Genomic DNA, 13,882 nt, shown 5'->3' with positions numbered 1-13,882 from the left:
CCCCCAGCCCCCATAGCCCCCCCCCCACCATCCCTTCCTTGGGCTTAACCCCCCCTTCCCCTCTCTGCCCCCAATGCCCCCCCCAGCCCCTCCATTCCCCCCTCAGCACCCCCCTTTCCCTCTCACCCCCTCCCAAAGCCACCCCCCAACCCCAAAAAAGCCCCCCAACCCTTAAAAACCCCCACCCAACCCCAAAAAAGCCCCCCCATGACCCCCCCCCAGGTCGGCCCTGCTGCACGCCGGGCACCGCGTCTCGCTCTCGCACGCCTGCAAGAACGCCGTCAAGACGGACGCCCCCCCCGCCGTGCTCTGGGACATCATGCGCTGCTGGGTGAGGGAGGGGGGGGCACGACCCCCCCCCAGGACATCCCCACGGACCCCCCCCCAGGCCCAGAGCCGGCCCTGACCCCCCCGTTTCCCTTTGTCCCCCCCCCCCCCCCCCCCCAGACCAAGCTGCACCCAGTGAAGCGCGAGCGGCTGGCGGAGACGAGCCCCGCTGCCCGTATCCTCGCTGTGGAGCCCACGTACGACCCCAAAACCTCCCTGCAAAGCTGGGGGGGGGGGCCCTGCTGCCCCCCCACCACCACCCCGAGCAGCCCTGACCCCCCCCTTTCATCCTTTTTGCCCCCCCCAGGCTCCAAGCTTCCTTCGCTCTCCGCGACGACGCCAACCCCAGCTCCCGCAAGCGGGGCCTGAAGCGCTTCCCCGAGAACCCCGAGGCGTTTTGGGGGCCCAAAGCCCGGGCTAAAGCAGGGTAAGGGAGCTAAGGGGGGGCTGCCTTTATCGGGGGGGGGGGGCTTGTAGACCCTCACCGTGTGCCCCCCCCCCCCCAGGGGAGGCATCTCCCCCTGCCTCCAGGAGAAGCGGCAGCGGCTGCAGAACAAGCGGACGGAGCGGGCGGACGACGGCAGCAGCCTCAAGCATTTCCCCTGCAAGCGCTTCAAGGAGGTGGGGAGGGGGCTGGGGGGCACGGGGGGGGCAACCTGGGGGGGTCCTGAGCCCAGCTCACCCCCCCCCCGGCTCCCCTCTTTCCTCTCTTCCCCCCCCCCCCCCAACAGGGAAACTGCTCGTTGGGCGCCCAGTGCCGCTACTCGCACGAGGAGGAGCCCCCGGCCGCCCCCCAGCCCTGATTAAACCGAGCCTGGAGAAAATTCACATTGTTTTTAATGCAAAACGGGGGGGGGGGCACACAAGGAGAGCCCCCCCCCCAGGTGGAAATTAGGGGGAAGGGGGGGTCAGGCCCGCGTGCGCCGCACGGTGGCCACGAAGGTGCGGATCTCCATGGGGCGCAGCGTCACCCGGCTCGGGTCCAGTTTGGGGGCACGCCGGGGCCGGGCAGGACCTGGGGGGGGGAAAAAAAAAAAAAAAAAGGGTGAGGGGGTGCTGAGGACCCCCCCCAGGACCCCCCCCCTGCCTTGGGACCCTCCCGGTACCTGTGGCCGGGTTCCAGACCAGGCGGGACACGGCGTCGAGGGGCATGTCGGCGCCCAGGCTCATCTCCTGCACGGCCGTGATGGTGAAGGAGGAGAAAAGAGTCTGGAAAACGCGAGGGGGGGGCACAAAATAAATCAGGGACCACCCCGGGGGGGGCGGCAGGGGGAAGCCTAGGATGGGGCAGTGGCTCACTAAGAGGTTGACGGTGACGGGCTGCGAGCCGTTGGTGCTCTCCCCCTTCTCAAACTGGTGCTCGAGCCGCAGCAGGACGCTGCCCCCGTCCCACGCCGCCAGCGTCAGGAGGTGGACGTTGGGGGGCAGCTCCCGCTGCAGCCCCGAAAACTGCACCCGGGGGGGGTCAGCGGGGGTTGCAAAACCACCAGGACCCCCCTCCCCGTCCCCTCTCAGGTTACCTGCTGCAGATTGGGGTGGTTTTTGGGGTCCCCGGGCTGTGCCAGCAGCACGTAGGGTGCCCCCACCAGCTCCTGCGCCAGCAGCCGGTGCCCGTCGGCCGCGGTGGTGACGGTGTCGAGGAGGACGAGGTGGCGGCCGCGCACCACCAGCCCCTGCCCGTCCTCCCCCGGCTCCGAAAGCGGCTCCCCCACGCCCCGGTTGTCGTCGTACAGCAGCCGCCGGTGGACCTGGAGAGGTCCCGGGGTGGGGGGGGGGGTTTGGTTATAGGGTGGGGGGGCACGGCGTGGAAATGGGAGACCCCCCCCCCCCTCCTCCGGCACGCACCATGAGCTCCAAGGAGCCGTCGGCGAGGCTGGAGCCGCCCTGCGAGCGGTCCGTCAGCACCGTCAGCTGCAGCTTGGCGTCCTGTGGGGGGGGGAAGGGGGTGAGATGAGGGTGGACCCCCCCCAGGGACAGCCTGAGCCCCCCCCCCAGGATGAGGCTGGCACCTTGATGAAGATTCGGGTGTTCACGGGGTAATAGTTGCCGGCCACCGGCTCCGTCTGCGTCAGGTTCCAGGTGGGGCGGTGGTCGCGCCTTGGGGGGGGGAGAGAGAAAAGGGTTGGGGGGGTGAAGGGGGGGTGAATGGGGTCCTGGGGGGGATAAATGGGGGTCCTAGGGGGATAAATGGGGGCTCTGGGGGGGTTATAGGGGATAAATGGGGGGCCTGGTGGGGTAATAGGAGGCCCAGGGAGGATAAGCAGGGATCCTGGGGGGGTAAATGGGGGGTAAAAGGGGTCCTGGGGGGCATAAATGGGGGTCTTGGGGGGATAAATGGGTGTTAAATGGGGCGCTGGGGGGTTAATAGGAGGTAAAGGGGGGTCTTGGGGGGTAATAGGGGGTAAATGGGGGTCCTGGGGGGTTAATGGGGGTAAATGGGGGTCCTGGGGGGGTAATAGGAGGTCCAGGGAGGGTAAGTAGGGATCCTGGGGGGGTAAATGGGGGTCCTAGGAGTCAAATGGGGGTCCTGGGGGGGGGAAATGGGGGCCCTGGGGTTGTAAACAGGAGGTAAATGGGGGCCCTGGGGATTAAACAGGGGTCCTGGGGGGGTAAACAGGGGTTCTAGAGGGGTAAACAGGGATCCTGGGAGGTAAATGGGGGCCCTGGGGGTGTAAACAGGGGGTAAATGGGGATCCTGGGGGGGTAAATGGGGGTCCGGGGGGGGGTTTGGGGCCCCCACCTGCGCTCCAGGACCTGCCGCCCGTTGGAGTCGGTGTAGAAGCGCGCGTTGGTGCGCAGCGGGGTGTCGAAGCGGCTGATGATCTCCTTACCCCATCCATCCCTACAGGAGGAGCTGTAGGGGTAAGGGGGGGTCCTTCCCAACCCCCCCACGACCCCCCCCGAGACCCCCGCTCACCCCACGGGGATGGGTCCCACCGTCCACTCCAGCTCCAGGTAGCGCTGCCCCGCGCGGAGCCGCACCACCTGCGAGCACCAGGAGGAGAAATTCTGCTGCAGCTCCTGCACCAGCGCGTTCTGCGGGGAAAAACGGGGGGGTCAGCACCCCAAAAACACCCCCCCCCGGATGTAAAGACCCCCCCCCAGCAGCACACACCTTCAGCAGGGAGGTGGGGACGCGGCCGGAGGCTGAGATGGGGAAGGGTCGGGAGCTGTTGGGGCGGAAGATGTAAGCGCCCGACGCCTGCGGGCTCGCCGAGTCCCCGATGCTGGCGTTGTACCTGCGGGAGGAGGAGGAGGAGGATGAAGAGAGGATGAGGAGGAGGCTGGGAAGAGGAGGAGGAGGAGGATGAAGAGAGGATGAGGAGGAGGCTGGGGAGAGGAGGAGGTGGCTGGGGAGAGGAGATGAGGATGAAGAGAGGATGAGGAGGAGGCTGGGGAGAGGAGGACGAGGAGGAGGAGGAGGATAAGGAGGAGGAGGAAGATGGGGAGAGGAGGCCAGGGATGAGGAGAGGAGGATGAGGAGGAGGCGGCTGAGGATGAAGAGAGGACGAGGAGGAGGCTGGGGAGAGGAGGATGAGGAGGATGGGGCTGGGGAGAAGGAGGAGGAGGACGGGGAGAAGACAACAAGGAGGATGGGGAGAGGAGGTCAGGGATGAGGATGAGGAGGCTGGGGATGAGGAGAGGACGAGGAGGAGGAAGCCAGGGATTAGGAGAGGGGGGGGATGGGGCCAGGGAGAGGAAGATGAGGATGAGGAAAGAAAGATGGGGAGAGAATGAGGATGAGGAGGAGGCCAGGGATGAGGAGAGGAGGAAGATGAGGATGAAGAAAGGAGGACGAGGAGAGGATGGGGAGAGAATGAGGACGAGGAGGAGGAGGACAGGGAAAGGAGGAAGATGAGGAGGACGGGGAGGAGAAGGAGAACAGGGAGAGGGAGAGGATGAGGAGGAGGAGGAGGAGGAGAGGACGAGGAGGTGGGGGGGAGGTCGTGGAGGCCAGCCCCAGCCCCAGCCCCCCCCCAGCCCCCAGTACCCACCAGTAGAAGCTCTGGGTGACCGGCAGCACGAGGCCTCGCTCCAGGTTCTGGATCTCCTTCAGCAGCCCGGTGGCGGGGTCGAAGAGCACCCGAAGGTGCTGCGGGAGGAGGCACCCATGGCTCAGAGCCCCCCCCCCCTCTTAAAACCGGGGAGAGGGGGGGGGCCCCGGGGCCGTGCTGCCACCGCTCAGCACCGGGGGCTCTCCCCAAATTCCTGGGGGTTGGGGGGGGGGGTCCTACCTCGTTCTGGATTTCCCAAGGCCCTTGGGCTGCCGGGGGGGGTCCGGGGGGGCCCCCATATTTCAGCCGGGTCACCCCGAAGCTGCTGAAACCCAGGGGGGGGGCAGAGGCTTGGAAGAGGAGCTCCCGCACCGCGGCACCGTCCTCGGCCCGCCGCAGCCGCCGGGTGGCACCGGAGACGGGGACGACCTTTGGGGGGGGGACACGAGTGGGTGGGTGAGGTGGGGGGGGGCCACGAAATGGAAGCGGGGGGGGGACGGGGATATTTTGGGGGGGGTCCCGGCTCACCTCGCTGGGCACGGGCTGGCCCCGGGGGTCCGTGACCGCGTACGCCGTGCCGTTAACCGGCAGCCGGACCGGCCAGGAGACGCGGCGAGGGAGGGGGTTGTAGAGGATGACGGAGAACTGGGGGGGCCGGGGGGGACAATTAGGGACACTGGGGACACGGGGGGGGGTCCCAGGGTGCCCCCCTCCCTCCCCAAAAACCCCCTCCTCACGCGGCCGGCCGCCTCGCTCAGGGGGCAGGCGCTGACGTTGAGCCCGTCGCAGAAGACGAATTTCTCCTCGCTGCCCCCCAGGCTCGCCAAGGCGTTGGCCATCAGGACCTGCAGGGGGGGGGTCGGTGACACCCATGGGTGCCCCCCCATGTCCACAACCCCCCCCAAATCCCCAAAAATCCCCCCCCCACACCCTGTACCTGGCAGCCTTTCCAGCCCGCCGCCAGCTGCCGTGCGTAATCGTCGGCCACGTGCTGCTTCTCCGTGCCGGTGATGGCATCGTGGTGCTGGGCCACAGCCACGGCTTCGCCTTTTTTGGGGGGGGGGCACAAGGTTGGGGGGGGCCTCACGGAGCTGGGGGGGGCCTCACGGAGCTGGGGGGGGGGTCAGGAGGGGTTGGGGACCCCCCCACTTACGGAGCACGGAGCTGTCCCCGACGCCGTAGGGACCCTTGCGCGCCGCCGCCCCCGCCAACGCCTCCAGCTGGCTGCAGATCTGCAAGGAAGGGGGGGGGGGGTGCAAAATCAAAAAAGGGGGGGGTCGCAGAGGTGGGGGGGCACCCATGGGTGGCTCAGGGGGGGGCACCCACCTGCAGGAAGTTGCTGCTGAGGCGCTCGTAGCGCTTGAAGGCGGGCCGGCTGGTGAAATAACCCGTCCAGAACTGGTGGGGGCCGTCCGCGTAGGGGAAGAAATCGTCCGTCTTCACGGACCTGGGAGCAAACCCAAGGGGGGGGGGCATCTGTCTGTGTGTCCCCCCCCCCCAAATTTAAAAAAAAAACCCTCCTGGGGGTCCTTACCAGGTGAGGTTGGCGCGGTGCAGCTCCCAGAGGTAGCAGGAGGGCGTCGAGTACAGGACGTGCACGCGGCTGCCGTTGGCTTGCTGTGAACAGGGGGGGGAAAAACGCTCTGGGGGGGGCCCAAAAAGCAAGGGGGGGCACCCTAATAAAAAGGGGGGGGGTCCCGCTCACCCTGGCGTTGACGTGGGCGATGAGCTTGTCCAGGTTCTTGAACCAGAGGTGGGCGTTCTCGTAGTGGAAATCGGAGCCCATGGTCATGACGATGTGGTTGGTGCGGTAGCGCTCAGCCTGGGGGGGGGCGGGGGGGGGCGTTCAGCACCCTGACCCCCCCCTTTTGATGCAGGACCCCCCCCCCCCCAGTGCCCTGAAGCCCCCACCTGGCTGGCGGCGATGCGGAGGAAGCTGGAGACGAGGGAATCCACGTTGTTCTCCTCGCTGTCCTCGTCCACCACGGGGGGGTCGGCGCAGAGCTGGTCCCAGCAGAAGCCCGGGGGGGGGTTGTAGCCGTTGGGGAGGATGCCTGGGGGGGGGGGCAGGGGGCACAGGGGGGTGTGGGGGGGGGACACGAGGTCGGGATGGGGATGGGGAGGGTCACGGGGGGGCTGGGGGTAGGGTTGGCCCCTTGGGAATGGGGAGATTGGGGTGGAAATGGGGCTGGGATTAGAGGTGGGGAGGGGGGGTGGGATTAGAGTGGGCTCAGGGGTGGGATTAGGGTGGCTTTAGGGATGGGGGGTGGGATTAGGGTGGGCTCAGGGGTGGGATTAGGGTGGTTTTAGGGATTGGGGGTGGGATTAGGGTGGGATTAGGGTGGGCTCAGGGGTGGGATTAGGGTGGCTTTAGGGATGGGGGGTGGGATTAGGGTGGGCCCAAGGATGGGATTAGGATGGCCCCAGGGACCGGGGGTGGGATTAGGATAAATCCCGAGGGATGGGAGACAGGATTAGGACACCCCCAAGGGATAAGAAATGGGATTAGGATGCCCCCCAGTGAAGGGGGACAAGATCAGGATCCCCCCCAGGGATGGAAAACGGGATTAGGATGCCTCCCAGGGATGGAGAACGGGATTAGGATGCTTCCCAGGGATGGGGGATGGGATTAGGACGCCCCTAGGGATGATGAGCGGGATTAGGATGGCCCCCAGGAATGGGGGACGGGATTAGGACGCCCCCCAGGAACGAAAAAGGGGATTAAAACAACCCCTAGGAACAATGACTGGGATTAGGACACCCCTAGAGATAAAGGATGGGATTAGGAACCCCCCGGGGATGGAGGACGGGGTCAGGGTGCCGGGAGGGCCCTGGGGGGGGTCCCCGCGCCCCCCCACCCGTGAAGATGTCGGCGGTGGGGGGGGGGAGGCTGCTGCTCGCCCTCCAGATTAGCTCCAGCTCCCGGCGCTGCTCCCGCGCCGCCTTGTCCTGGGCGTCCACGCGGCCCACAAACAGCCCGTCGTAACCCATCTGGGGGGGGGCACAAAAAAAAAAAGGGGGGGGTTAAAAAAAAAAAAAAAAAAAAAAAAAAAAGGGGGTGGGGGAACCCAAAAAAAGGGGAGGGAACCAAAAAGAAAAAGGGGATGGGAGATGAAAAAAGGGGGGTAATAAAGAAGAAGGGGGGGGATGGGACCAAAAAAAAAAGAGGGGGGCAAAAAAATAAATAAAAAAAAAAGGGGGGGGGAGAAAGAAAAAGAAAAAGGGGATGGGAGCCAAAAAAAAAAAAAAGGGAGGTAAAAAAAAGGGGGAGAAGCAAAAAAAAGGGGGGGCAACCGGAAAAAAAGGGGGAAAAAAAAGGAAGGGGGGGGGACAAAAGAGGGGGGAAGCCAAAAAAAAAGGGGGGGGGGAAGCCAAAAAAAAAAGGGGGCAATAAAAAGAGGGGGGCAAAAAAAAAAGGGGGGGGGCAAAAAAAGGAGAAGAGAGAACCCAAAAAAAGGGGGTGGGAGCAACAAAAAGGAGGGGGGACAAAAAAAAAAGGGGGGGGGCAAAAAAAAAAGGGGGGGGCAACAAAAAAGGAAGAGAACCCAAAAAAAAAAGGAGAGGGGAAGCAAAAAAGGGGGGGCAAGAAAAAAAGGGGGGGGGCAGCATTAAAAATCAGGGCTCAGCACCCCAGGAAAGGGGTGGGGGGATGGGGGGGGGTCTTTGGGGGGGGTCCGGGGGGGTCCCAACCTGCGCGAAGAGGGCGGCGGTCTCGCGGGAGTGCCCGAAGGGGTCGATCTGCCAGGCCACGCGGGGGGGGGCGCACCCCCCCAGCTGGCGGCGCAGGAAGCGGCGCCCCAGGGTGAGCTGCTCCAGGGCGGGGGCGTAGTGAGCGGCCCCCTCGTCCCCCATGCACCAGCCCCCCCCCACGAACTCCAGCCGGCCTGCGGGGGGGTGGGGGGGGCACACAGGTAAAGGGGGGGGGGCACACGCGGTGCTTGGAGACCCCCCCCCGTGCTGCTGGGTGAGCCCCAAAGTATGTTGATGCCCCCCCCCCCTCCCGGTTTGGGGAACCCCAGAGCCCCCCCCCCGCTGTCACTGTGCCCCCCCCCATTTTATTTCCCCCCCCCCAAGTACTCCAGAACCCCCCCCCCCCCCCCAAATCCCATCCTGTGCCCCCATGACCCCCAAGTGCCCCCGCCCCGATCCCCACACCCCCTCAGTCCCCCCCGGGTGCCCCCCCCGTGACCCCCCCCCCAGCACCCCTCTCTGCCCAAGACCCCCCTGTGCCCCCCCCCATGAACCCCCAGTGCCCTCCCCGGTCCCCACACCCCCCCCGCCCCGCGCCCCCCCAGTGCCCCCTTTCCACTGGGACCCCCCCCCTTGACACCCCAACTCCCCCCCCAGGACCCTCCCCACGCCCTCCCAGCCCCCTCCCCAAGTCCCCACACCCCCCCAGTCCCCCCCCAGTGCCCCCCCCGGTGCCCCCCCCTCACCCTAGGTTCCCCCCCGGGTGCCCCCCCCTCCACCCTGTGCCCCCCCCAGTGCCCCCTTTCCACTGGGACCCCCCCCCCCAGGACCCTCCCCACGCCCTCCCAGTCCCCTCCCCAGCTCCCCACACCCCCCCCAGTCCCCCCCCAGACCCCCCCCCGGGTGCCCCCCCCCCCCCAAAGTGCCCCCCCCCTCACCCTGCTGCACCAGCCTGCGCACGGCGCTGCGGGTGGGGGGGTCCTGGTGGCGCCACCAGCGTGCCACGAAGGCCACCTCGGCGTAGGCGAAGCGCCGGGGGGGGGCCGCCAGCAGCTCGGCCACCACCGAGTCCAGGATGTACTGGACCCCCCCGTGCTGAACCGCGTTCTGCGCTGGGGGGGGGAATTGGGGGGGGTTTGGGGATGCTGGGGGGGAATTGGGGGTCCCGGGGGGGAATTGGGGCGGGTTTGAGGGGGAATTGAGGGTCCTGGGGGGGGGAATTGGGGACACTGGGGGGGTTGAGGGATGCTGGGGGGGGGAATTGGGGGACCTGGGGGTCCCGGGGGGGAATTGGGGGAGCTGGGGGGTTTGGGGACACTGGGGGGGGGGAATTGGGGAACCTGGGGGGGGAATTGGGGGTCCCGGGGGGAGATTGGGGGGGGTTTGGGGACACTGGGGGGGGTTGGGGGGGGGTTGGGGACACTGGGGGGGGAATTGGGGGTCCCGGGGGGGGTTGGGGGCGGTTTGGGGACACTGGGAGGGGAATTGAGGGGGAATTGGGGACATTGGGGGGGGAATTGGGGAACCTGGGGGGGGAATTGGGGGGGGTTTGGGGACACTGGGGGGGGAATTGGGGACACTGTGGGGGGTTGAGGGATGCTGGGGGGGGAATTGGGGACACTGGGGGGGGGGAATTGGGGGTCCCAGGGGGGAATTGGGGACGCTGGGGGGGGTTGGGGACACTGGGGGGGGGAATTGGGGGACCTGGGGGAGAATTGGTGGCACTGGGGGGGGAATTGGGGGTCCCAGGGGGGGTTTGGGGACGCTAGGGGGGGAATTGGGGACACTGGGGGGGGTTGAGGGATGCTGGGGGGGGAATTGGGGGTCCCGGGGGGGGTTGGGGGACACTGGGGGGGGAATTGAGGGTCCCGGGGGGGGGTTGGGGACACTGGGGGGGGGAATTGGGGGTCCCGGGGGGAGTTGGAGGGGGGAATTGGGGGTCCCACGGGGGGTTTGGGGACACTGGGGGGGAATTGGGGTTCCGGGGGGGGGAATTGGGGGCACTGGGGGGGGGGAGTTGGGGGAGGGAATTGGGGGTCCCGGGGGGGAACTGGGGACACTGGGGAGGGTTGGGGGTGTCACCTCCATCCCTACAACCGCCGGGGGGGGGGTGGGGGGGGGCTCGGGGGTGTCCCCAGAGCACTTGGCGGGGGGGGGGACCTCAAGGACACCCCTGGGGGGCCCCAGTGTCCCTGAAGTCCCCGGGGGGGTGCCCTTGGGGACGCCGCGGGGGCGTCACCTCCGGGCCTACAACCACCGGGGTGGCCTTGGGGACACCGGGGGGGGGGGCGGACAGGTGGCGGGGGGGGGGGACACGGGGGGGGCCCCCACCTCCGTAGTAATACTGCTCCACCGTCTTGAGCCAGCCGACGTCGTCGTGGGTGTGAGCCACCAGGTGAACGTTCAGCAGCCCCGGGCGGGTGGGGGGGCACGACTGGGGGGGGGGGGGGCACACATATTTGGGGGGGGGGGGCACACCGGGGGGGGGTCACACAGCGCCCTGCCCCCCCCCCATCATACACACAGCCCTGTGTTCCCTTCCCCCCCCCCCCCTCAAGGCGTTTCCGTGGGAAGTCCCCGCGGGGAGGAAATTGGGGCCTCCCCCCCCTTCCTTCCTGCCCCCCCCCACCCAGTTCAGTCCCAGTGCTCCCAGTTCCAGCTCCCAGTTCCTGTGTGCCCCCCCCACCCCGTGCTGCCTCCTCCTGGTATCCCCCTGCCTGACCCCTCCCAGGGGTCCCAGTTCCCCCCAGCCCCCTCCCAGTTCCCCCAGCTCCCTCCAGTCCCCTCCCAGTTCCCCCCAGACACCTCCCAGTCCCTCCCAGTACTCCCAATTGGTACCCTCAGCCCCCCCCAGTTGCTCCCAGTTCCTCCCAGTCCCTCCCAGTGCCCCCACCTGGTACCCTCAGCCCCCCCCAGTTGCTCCCAGTTCCTCCCAGTCCCTCCCAGTGCCCCCACCTGGTGCCCCCAGCCCCTCCCAGTTGCTCCCAGTCGCTCCCAGTGCCCCCACCTGGTACCCGCAGCCCCCCCCAGTCCCTCCCAGTCCCTCCCAGTTGCCCCCAGTGCCCCCACCTGGTACCCGCAGCCCCCCGCCCCCGCCGCCCCAGCAGCAGCAGCAGCAGCGGCACCGCTCCGGGTACCGCCATGCCGCTCGTGCCCGCGGTCATGTGACCGCCCCTTCACGTGACCCGAGTGGAAGACAACGCTCCCTCGGCCCCTCCCACCCAGCCAGCGGGAGCCAATCGGCGCCTCCGCGCGGGAGGAGCGGCTCCGCGTCGCCTCCCGATTGGCCGCGAGGCGCGCGCAGGAGGCGGGCCGCCGTGATTGACAGCGCCGGCCCCGCCCCTCCCCCGATGGACCGTTAGCAACGGCTCCCGCTTGCCGCGCTTCCCCCAAACCCCGCCCCCGGCGCGGCGCGATTGGCGGAGAGCGGAGACGGGCAGCTGCTCTCCTCCAATGGGGCGTCGAGTAGGCGCCAGGCGGGAGGCGCGGGGCTGGGGGCTGAGGGGATCCCGGCAATGGCTGCTGGGGGGGGGGGCAGATCCCGGGGGTCCCCTCAGATCCCAGGGATCCCCCTCAGATCCTGGGGGTCCCCTTGGATCCCAGGGGTCCCCCTCAGGTCCTGGAGGTTCCCCTCAGATCCCAGGGATCCCCCTCAGATCATGGGGGTCCCTCATACACTGGGGATCCCCCACAGATCCCAGAGATCCCCCTTAGATCCCGGGGGTCCCCTTGGATCCCTGGGGTCCCCCATACACTAGGGATCCCCCTCAGGTCCTGGAGGTCCCCCTCAGATCCCGGGGGTCCCTCATACACTGGGGATCCCCCTCAGATCCCAGGGATCCCCTCAGATACTGGGAATCCTCTCAGATCTCAGAGATCCCCCTCATACCCTGGGGAACCCCCCCAGATCCCAGCCTCCTCCTTCATATACCGGGGTCCCCTCAGATCCCGGGGGTCCCTCATACCCTGGGGATCCCCCTCAGACCCCAGAGTCCCCCCTCAGATCCCAGGATCCCTGTCAGGTCCAGGGATCCCCCTCAGCTCTGGGGATCCCCCTCAGATCTAAGGGTCCCCCTTGGATCCTGGGGACCCCTCAGATCCCATGGGGTCCCCCCTCAGCTCCCAGCACTCCCCCTCAGATCCAGGGATCCCCCCCTCAGATCCTGCCCCCCAACCCCAACCCCAGCCCCAGATTCCCCCCAGCTTCCCCCCTAGATCCCAGGGGTCCCCCCCAGGTTCCCCCCCAGATCCCGGGGGTCTTCCCCCCAGCCCCCCCAGCCCCCCCCATACACACAGACCCCCCCCAGCCGCAGCTCTGCCCTTTTATTAACACATCCACGTGGCCCCCCGGGAGGGGGGGGGCACCGAGGAGCCCCCCACGGTGGGGTCACCGTCACCGGGGGGGGGGGGACACACATCACCACGGGGGGGGATGTCACCATGGGGGGGACATGGGCTGGGGGTTCTGCAGATAGGACATCACCACGGCCGAGATGGAGAGCCTGGGGGGGACACACACACACAGGGGGGTATCAGCAGGGGGTGGGTGCTCCCCACGCCCCCCAGGGGGGTTCTGGGGGGGTCCCGGGGGGGGGCAGCACTCACATGAAGCTGCTCATCATCTGCTTGGTGTCCTCGGAGCTGCGGGAGTTGGCGAAGCTGATGAAGGAGCAGTACACCGCGATCCACGCGCACCACTTCAGCTGGGGGGGGGACACAGGAGGGTTGGGGGGGGCAGGATCCTGGGATCCTGGCACCCCCCCCCCAGTACCCCCTGACACCCCCTGGTACCCCCTGACACCCACAACGCCCTCCCCCAGCACCCCCAGTAAATCCCAGTAGCTCCCAGACCCATCAAATCCAGCAAGACTCAACACCCCCCAGCACCCCCCCCCCAGTAAACCCAGTACCCCCAGTAACTCCCAGCACCCCCAGAATCCCCCCAGTACCCCTTGGACCCCCCCCAGTAAACCTCAACACCCCCAGCATCCCCCCCCCAACACCCCTGGTAACCCCCAGCAAACCCTGACACCCCCCGACACCCCTCCCAGTGCCCCCCCCCATTCCCAGTTTCCACCTGGTGCTGCTCCCAGTTCCCCCCCCAGTTCCCAGTCCCCACCCAGTGCTTCTCCCAGTGCCCCCCCCGTTCCCACTGCCCCCCTGGTACTACTCCCAGTGCCTTCCCCCATTCCCATTCCCCTCCCAGTGCCTCCCCCCATTCCCAGTCCCCCTCCCAGTGCCCCCCCCGGTCCCATTACCCCCCCGTTCCCCCCCCGGTGCCCCCCCAGCACCCCCCCCATTCCCAGTCCCCCCCCAGTGCCTCCCCCCATTCCCAGTTCCCCCCCTGCTACCTCTCCCAGTGCCTCCCCCCGTTCCCAGTCCGTTCCCAGTGCCCCCCCCATCCCATTACCCCCCCGTTCCCCCCCCGGTGCCCCCCCGGTACCCCCACCATTCCCAGTCCCCCCCCAATGCCCCCCCCCAGTGCCCCCCCCAGTTCCCAGTTCCCCCCCTGCTACCTCTCCCAGTGCCTCCCCCCATTCCCAGTCCGCTCCCAGTCCGTTCCCAGTCCCCTCCCAGTGCCCCCCCCATCCCATTACCCCCCCGTTCCCCCCCCCCGGTGCCCCCCCCGACCCCCCCACCTTAAGCATGAGCCCGCACATGCTGAACACCATCCCCAGCAGGTTCATGTAGTCGGGGGTGGGGTCCTCCAGCGCCGGGTTACTCTCGGTCGCGGGCGGCTTATACCTGGGGGGGGGGGGACACCGTGAGCCCCCCCGTGCCCCCCCGGTGACCCCCCCACCTCCCCGTGACCCCCCCCCCCCCTCACCGCGCCACCCTCCCGGGTCGCCTGGGGTCCGCCATCCCCCCCC

The 13,882-nt window shown here is 68.1% G+C and overlaps 3 protein-coding genes across 3 annotated transcripts; 1 reads left to right on the top strand and 2 right to left on the bottom strand.

Moving 5' to 3' along the window:
- Window positions 1-222: 222 nt before the first annotated feature.
- TRMT1 (tRNA methyltransferase 1) lies at window positions 223-1,147 on the top strand (the record flags this gene model as incomplete). The annotated part of the gene is made up of 5 exons (XM_082785636.1): window positions 223-331; window positions 448-524; window positions 635-754; window positions 834-948; window positions 1,059-1,147. Coding segments are annotated over 5 exons (493 nt in total), but the record flags the coding sequence as incomplete, so codon positions are not given.
- A 5-nt stretch (window positions 1,148-1,152) lies between these two features.
- MAN2B1 (mannosidase alpha class 2B member 1) lies at window positions 1,153-11,155 on the bottom strand (the record flags this gene model as incomplete). The annotated part of the gene is made up of 25 exons (XM_082785635.1): window positions 1,153-1,342; window positions 1,434-1,536; window positions 1,627-1,776; window positions 1,848-2,075; window positions 2,173-2,253; window positions 2,337-2,424; window positions 3,068-3,169; window positions 3,245-3,363; window positions 3,443-3,566; window positions 4,323-4,420; window positions 4,563-4,751; window positions 4,851-4,967; window positions 5,060-5,167; window positions 5,260-5,369; window positions 5,476-5,554; window positions 5,649-5,769; window positions 5,857-5,939; window positions 6,028-6,144; window positions 6,234-6,376; window positions 7,181-7,313; window positions 8,013-8,206; window positions 8,951-9,124; window positions 10,344-10,446; window positions 11,020-11,055; window positions 11,150-11,155. 25 exons carry the CDS (start codon window positions 11,153-11,155, stop codon window positions 1,236-1,238), a joined length of 2,913 nt encoding a protein of 970 aa, XP_082641761.1. The 3' UTR covers window positions 1,153-1,235.
- Window positions 11,156-12,320: 1,165 nt separating this feature from the next.
- Window positions 12,321-13,876, bottom strand: WDR83OS (WD repeat domain 83 opposite strand). The gene is made up of 4 exons (XM_082785637.1): window positions 13,840-13,876; window positions 13,652-13,757; window positions 12,618-12,715; window positions 12,321-12,514 (listed from the first exon to the last, which is right to left on the bottom strand). Exons 1-4 carry the CDS (start codon window positions 13,872-13,874, stop codon window positions 12,448-12,450), a joined length of 306 nt encoding a protein of 101 aa, XP_082641763.1. The 5' UTR covers window positions 13,875-13,876; the 3' UTR covers window positions 12,321-12,447.
- Between the last annotated feature and the right edge of the window lie 6 nt (window positions 13,877-13,882).

Source organism: Aythya marila (genome assembly GCF_965140915.1).
Source record: "Aythya marila genome assembly, contig: HAP1_HAP1_SCAFFOLD_23, whole genome shotgun sequence".
NCBI classification, from domain to species: domain Eukaryota; kingdom Metazoa; phylum Chordata; class Aves; order Anseriformes; family Anatidae; genus Aythya; species Aythya marila.
Note: the sequence above shows the minus strand (reverse complement) of the source record. Positions and strands in the feature narration are given on the sequence as shown.

What these genes read in the sequence shown, in the direction of transcription:
- WDR83OS (XM_082785637.1), bottom strand. Translation starts at nt 13,874, where the DNA reads ATGGCGGACCCCAGGCGACCCGGGAGGGTGGCGCG. An exon ending in TGTGCGGGCTCATGCTTAAG is followed by an intron (nt 12,716 to 13,651) that starts GTGGGGGGGTCG and finishes TCCCCCCCCCAG; the next exon opens with CTGAAGTGGTGCGCGTGGAT. An exon ending in CAGATGATGAGCAGCTTCAT is followed by an intron (nt 12,515 to 12,617) that starts GTGAGTGCTGCC and finishes TGTCCCCCCCAG; the next exon opens with GCTCTCCATCTCGGCCGTGG.